The sequence below is a fragment of the Gavialis gangeticus genome, unplaced genomic scaffold, assembly GCF_001723915.1.
Source record: "Gavialis gangeticus isolate Ggan-Ray unplaced genomic scaffold, GavGan_comp1, whole genome shotgun sequence".
In the NCBI taxonomy this organism is placed as follows: Eukaryota; Metazoa; Chordata; order Crocodylia; family Gavialidae; genus Gavialis; species Gavialis gangeticus.
In genome coordinates, this window is record NW_017729033.1 from 62,962,469 (window position 1) to 62,968,388 (window position 5,920).

At 49.8% G+C, this 5,920-nt stretch overlaps 1 protein-coding gene across 1 annotated transcript in view; it reads left to right on the forward strand.

Moving 5' to 3' along the window:
- The first annotated feature begins 892 nt into the window (after nucleotides 1-892).
- The window catches only part of TMEM33 (transmembrane protein 33), a 13,371-nt gene continuing 8,343 nt past the window's right edge, over nucleotides 893-5,920 (forward strand). Inside the window, exons 1-3 of the mRNA XM_019526222.1 lie at nucleotides 893-1,150; nucleotides 2,724-2,818; nucleotides 3,270-3,457. Of these exons, the coding sequence (XP_019381767.1) occupies nucleotides 1,094-1,150; nucleotides 2,724-2,818; nucleotides 3,270-3,457 (340 nt within the window). The 5' untranslated portion in view covers nucleotides 893-1,093. The remainder of the gene's footprint in view (nucleotides 1,151-2,723; nucleotides 2,819-3,269; nucleotides 3,458-5,920) is intronic.

The following is a 5,920-nucleotide window of genomic DNA, read 5'->3' on the forward strand; positions in this document are numbered from 1 at the left end:
GGTGTTGAGGACACTGGGCTTAAATGAGGGAACAGTGTGAAATCAGAAGTGATTGGGACGGAGGGAACTTCTTCTCCGGCCCTGTAAGCCAGCGGATTTCGACGCCTGCCCTGCCCCACTCGTTTCAGTCACCTCATCTATGTGGCGCAGAAGTTTATTTTTTTATTTTGAATTTTCTGTATTCCAAGACAAATTTGCCAAATCAAATTCCAAATCAGTGATTCAGTCCAGAACCACAAGTGGCCCTGCAAACATCCTCCACCCCCATCTGGGGCTTCAGATGTTTCCAAATCCTTTAGTGGGCATCCTACGTGCAGACCCTAGCCCGGAGGCTTGCTTGTCCTCAGCCATAAGGCCACAGAAGCAGGAGCAAACTAGGGAGGAGTTTCCCCTTTCCATACAGTAGACATAAAGTCAAGACCTTCCCAGTCCAGCAGCTAAGTGGGAGGGTCACTATACATCACCTTGGCAGGTACTACCCCCGTGCCAGGAGAGCGGTCCTCCTCGGTGGTCGCGGTGTTTCTCTTGCCAGGTAAGCATAGACTGCGCTTGATCTGAGCTGATCGCATCGGATCGGGCCAGGGCCCAGCGCCAGCCGGGCGCTTGCTCTGTTTTACGGCCCCCTTCAGCTACAGCTGTGACGCGAAAGGCGGAAGTGTGACCATCGGTGTGATGTCACCGGGCAGGTGAAGTTATGACGTTAGGGGTGAGGGCGTCCCCGACGCAGGGTGCTCGGTGTGACGTGCCGCCGCAGGACTACACTTAGTCCTCCTCCAGCCACGGCGGGGCGGGGTGAAGCCGCGCCGCGTTAAAGGGCGGGCGGACCTGAACTGTGGCCTTCGCTACCCAGCGTGCTCCGGGCCTGGGCGGAAGTGACGCTCCGCATCCGGGCCGAGCCGGGCGCCGCGCGGTCACCTGCTCCTGCCGCTTGTTCCCGGCCGGTGTCGGCCTGCCTGGTACGGCCCCCGCCGAGCCCGGAGCAAAGGGACAAGCCGGGCCGAGGCGGGCGGGTAGCGCCCCCTGGCGGCGAGGGAGGCGCTGACGCCGCGGGCGCGGCCGCGTGTCTCCCACAGGTCCCCGGCTCGGCGCGGCCATGGCGGACGCGGCGCAGAACGGGCCAGTGCAGGGCGGCGCCGGCGGCGGAGCCGTGGTAAGGACCCCGCCCCCGGGGGTGAGGGGGGAAGCTTCCCCTCTTCTCCGTGGGCCAGCTGGGCCTCGGGCCGGGGCCGTCCAGCACCTCGCACAGCCCCTGGGGAGCGGGGCAAGCCCTGGCGCGGGTAGCTGTCATGAGCTGGCGAGAGAAGCCGCGTGCCCCGCAAAGTCTCGGGCACAGCGGGTCTCGGCCTCGCCTGCTGCCCCCGGGCACCCGCCGCATGTGCCCGTTCTCATGTGCAGCTCCTGCTTCAAAACTGGGCTCGGGCTCGGCCGTGCGGCTGGGCAGTGTGAGCAGGGGAGCAGCCAAGCCTGCCTGCATCTCCTCTACCTTAGACCCTGGTTGAGAATTACTGCTGTACCGTGGTAGCAGCATGTCTCTTGCTAGAAACGTACCACCTGTCTGCACCTGCTGGCCAGTGAGTCCTGACTGTTTTGGGATGTGCCCTTGTGGGAGGACTTTAAAATCTGAATTAATGCAGTGCAATGGTATATCTTGTATTGGCAGTTTCAGTAGGCAAACGCAGAAACAAACTGGTGGTATGAAGAGGCTTGTAACCTGATTTCTAAATCATTACCCCATGGTTCATCACTTCAGCTCAGTCCTGGCGGCTTGACTCCTTTTTTTAAAAAACGTCTTTAAAAACAAATCTTTGCGGAGAGGAATACTCCTGCAAACTTCATAGTAAGGGCTGGGCCTTCCCAGAATGGTCACCCAGATATTCCTGTGGCATGGAACAGGCTCTATTTTTTACCTGTTTACAGCCCCTGTTACACAAGGAGTGGAAAGGATTGTGCCTAAAACAAACTGACCTCCTAGTTTTGTCCTTTTGAATAGAACCTAGGAGACTGTTGCTGCTGGTATAAGTTAAATCAACCCTAAATGGCTCCTAAAATGGAAAAGGGCAGTCTAATGCCTATAAGACCAGCCACATATTGCAGGACTGTATCAGTAAAGAACAGACCTCAATCTCACAGTCAAACCCTCTGAAACAGATCTTGCATCCATAGATTAGCTTGTGTTCTTTGGGGAGCAGGGTGGGGAAGAAAATCTAGTGTGAGACTCTCTAGCAGGGGACAAATGAAGTGGATGTGGCCTGCAACCCTTTGATGCAGTCAGTCAGATAGTACTCCTTTTTTTGGTACAGTTACTAGGGGGTTCCAAAATGTGACTAGCAAGCCTCTTCTTGATATGACCTGCCACCCAGGGTGGCCCCTTTTGACATGGCAAAATTGTGCTCTTGAAAGGCCATGATCCTATGTAGGGATCCCAATGTATTTAGCCCTGATATACAGAGGGGGCCTCCAGACATGCACCGCTTCCTAAATATGGGTTTCTGTTCTAGTTAAACTGTATTCTTTGATGGACAGAGAGATTTCTCATATTTAATGCCATAGTGCTGAGGATCAGCTAAGGACTAGGATGCATCATGCTAGGAGTTTGTATAAACACAGAACAAAACAATGGTCCTTACTATATGTTTGTTGCAAATGAGGTGGGGAATATTTTGGGATTGTTGTTACAGATATTTTTGTTACTAACCAAATGTGTGTTTTATCTTTGATTATAGCAATTTCTTATGACCAACAAATTAGACACAGCAATGTGGATTTCCCGTTTGTTCACAGTTTACTGTTCAGCTTTATTTGTCTTGCCTCTCCTGGGGTACGTATTATATTTTTTAGTTATGCTAGGATGTTACAAAACCAATTGAACTTCCCTTTATTTGTGAAAGTGAACTTTGTGTGAAGGAAAGAGTGCAGGTTAAATAGTGGGCCTTGTATTTTCTTGTTGTTTAGAACATGTTACAAATGTAAAATTAAAAAAAATCATAACTGAGTGATAAACTCTAATTTCTTCAACAAGAAGGCTTACTAAGCAGTTCTGTGTATTATTATGAAATGCTGTGCTGTCATAGCTGCAGGTTTGACTGTCATGCACACCAGCAGTGCTATGTAAATACCAACATACTTTCATTTTTTTTTAAGTTAATTACTCCTAGGTGCTGGTGGAAATAGATTTGGGTATTGTGCAATTATGATGCAATTCTCATGGGAAGAAGACTTGGAGGCAGTGGCTTGGTGTGTATGGTAACATCTTCTTTGATAACTTGCAGGTTGCATGAAGCAGCTAGTTTTTATCAGCGTGCCTTGCTGGCAAACGCTCTTACCAGTGCTCTTCGCTTACACCAGAGGTTGCCACACTTTCAGCTCAGCAGGGCATTCCTGGCTCAGGCTTTGTTAGAAGACAGCTGCCACTACCTATTATATTCTCTCATCTTTGTTAATTCTTACCCTGTTACGAGTATCCTTTATCAGAATGCCTTTTTGTATCTTATTAGTCCTGTATGTTACTTTTAAATTACACAGTGTGCTATACACCTCTTGTTTTTGACTTTGAGAAACTGGTTTAAATCCAAAGTGTACTTGTTAGGCCTGGCATGTACATTCTAATTAACATGGCTGACTTCCCTGCTGTGATACTTTTTAAAATTTGGATGGACCACCTCTACAGTGTCAGTATATATCTGGTTTTGCTTTGTTGGTTGCTTTGTTCCCTGCTAAAACTTTAGTATCGTAGCATAACTTGCATCATGTAATGGATTATACAGATATCTGATGGTTGCAGCTTTGAGTTGCTACTAGTCTGGACTAGGTACTCTACACACCTGAAGTGGGGCACGTATATATGGTGATCACATGTTTTCTTTTGTTTGGACAGTCCTGTCTTAAACATGTGTCCTATTGGCTTGATTATAGTCAAATGAGCAATGTCCTTCAGCTCTGCCGCTGCTTGATGCAGCAATGCTCACAAGTCCCAACTTGAAGGAGAATTCTATATGCAAGTACTATATGAAGTTGAAATAAAAGTTAGAATTTGCAAGATGGGTAGTGGGTGGGAGAAATGGGCTACAATTCCCAGATACAGATTGCCAGAGGGGTTTAGTCACTTGCATATCTTCAGGGATTTTGGCCTCAGTTTCTTTGTGCTTTGACTCTCCATTGGATTCTCCAGGTATCTCAGAGTCCTAGTTGAATGTGTTATCTACAAGATCACCTATTATCAGAAGGAGTACATGAAACGTAGTCATAAAACAAAAGGCACTTGTTTCATCAAGGGTGGGAGTGCTTAGGAGTGAAGCCTACAAACAGGAGATAATGTGTTTATGGTGGCTGAGTTTCACAGTCTTGAGTTAGGAGTCTCCCTCTTCACCAGGCAACTTTCAACGTTCGAATGAAATTAGTGAATGACTTAAGGTAGGGTTATCCAACTGGTGGCTTATGGGTTTCATGCAGCCTCCTCCCCCTGTCCCCTGAAGTGTTTTTAAAATGTGGCTCCTGACCTGAGTACCACTTTTTTTTCCACCCCCCTTGCGCTCTCTTGCTGTTGCTGCCAGAGCCCCTTGACTTCTTTCTTTCAGCTTTTACTGCCTGTACCTGCTCTTGGGGATGGGGGGGAGAGGGGGTATACGGACACAGAATGGTGTGGTCCATGGTGCTAAGGGAGCCTATGGCTGGCGGGCTTGGAGGGACCCATGGACCCCATGCAGTGTGTCTGTGCATAGGGAGCCTGGGTGGCATATCAGGGCTCTGGTGTTGTGGGGAGCCTGTGTGGCAGGCCATGTGATATCAATGGGGGGTGGTGCTTGTGGCATGGTACACTGGACTCCTGTGGTGCAGTGGGGGAGGGCTTGCATATTTCATGTCAGGGGCCAATGTAGTGCAGAGTGAGAGGGCTGGAAGCTGTTGGGGTGTTTTTAACACATCACAATACATCGGCAGATGAAGGGGTGGCTTGTGTAGAGCTGTTTGTGGATCTTGCGATGTGTGGCTGGGGCCTGTGGGTGCCAGTCACTAAGAAGTTGCACAGTCTGGACTTGGGCATCTTCTTCTGCTTGGTAAATCATGCACTAGTAATGCAGCCAGGCATGATGTGCTCTGTCTCTTATTTTCTTGTTTTTTAAAAAGATACGGGTTATGGCTGATCACAAGTGGTGGCCAGCAGATTAAAGAAATGGATTATGTAATACTGTTGCATCAAAACTATGAAGGAAATGTTACTAAAGTAGAAGTGCACTGGTATACTCGATTGGCACAGATATAAAGAAAACTGATTGTATTGGAAATTGACCTGATGTGGCTGCTAATTTGGCTGATAAATGTCCATGTGTGTACGCAGCAGTAGTATAGCATGTAGGTAGTAAGGAGCAGTCTGGCAGCTTGGAGAGCTACATACAGCTGGTAAGTCTGGTGTGGTAGAAAGGGAGAGCTGGGGGAAAAGGGCATGGGGGACAGATCAAGGCCCTCATGGTGAAGGAGGAGTGGGGTTTCATAGTTTCATAGATTTAGGGTCGGAAGGGACCTAGTAGATCTTCTAGCCTGACCCCCCCGCCAGGGCGGGAGAACAACAAAACCCCAAAACAAGAAACGGGACTCAAATGAGTCCAGCCAGGTAGGCATCCAGCCTCTTCTTAAAGACCCCCAGGGTTGGGGCAAGTGCTGCCCAGCTGGGGTAGGGCAGGCACAGGAAGGAGCCATGCCTCATCCATGGCTCTTGCCACTGTGTGCTGCTTGTCCAGGAGCTACTGGTCTGGTGGCTCCTCTCCTGCCACTCATCCAGGAGGCTCTGTGGGGCTCTTCCTGGCCTGCCCCGCCCTGCCCCATGCAGATCCAGGGCACGCACCCTCTCAGAGCAGTGGCAGGAGCTGCCAGACCAGCAGCTTCCGGATGAGTAGTGCGCAGTGGCTGGAGTCGCAACCCCCCCCTC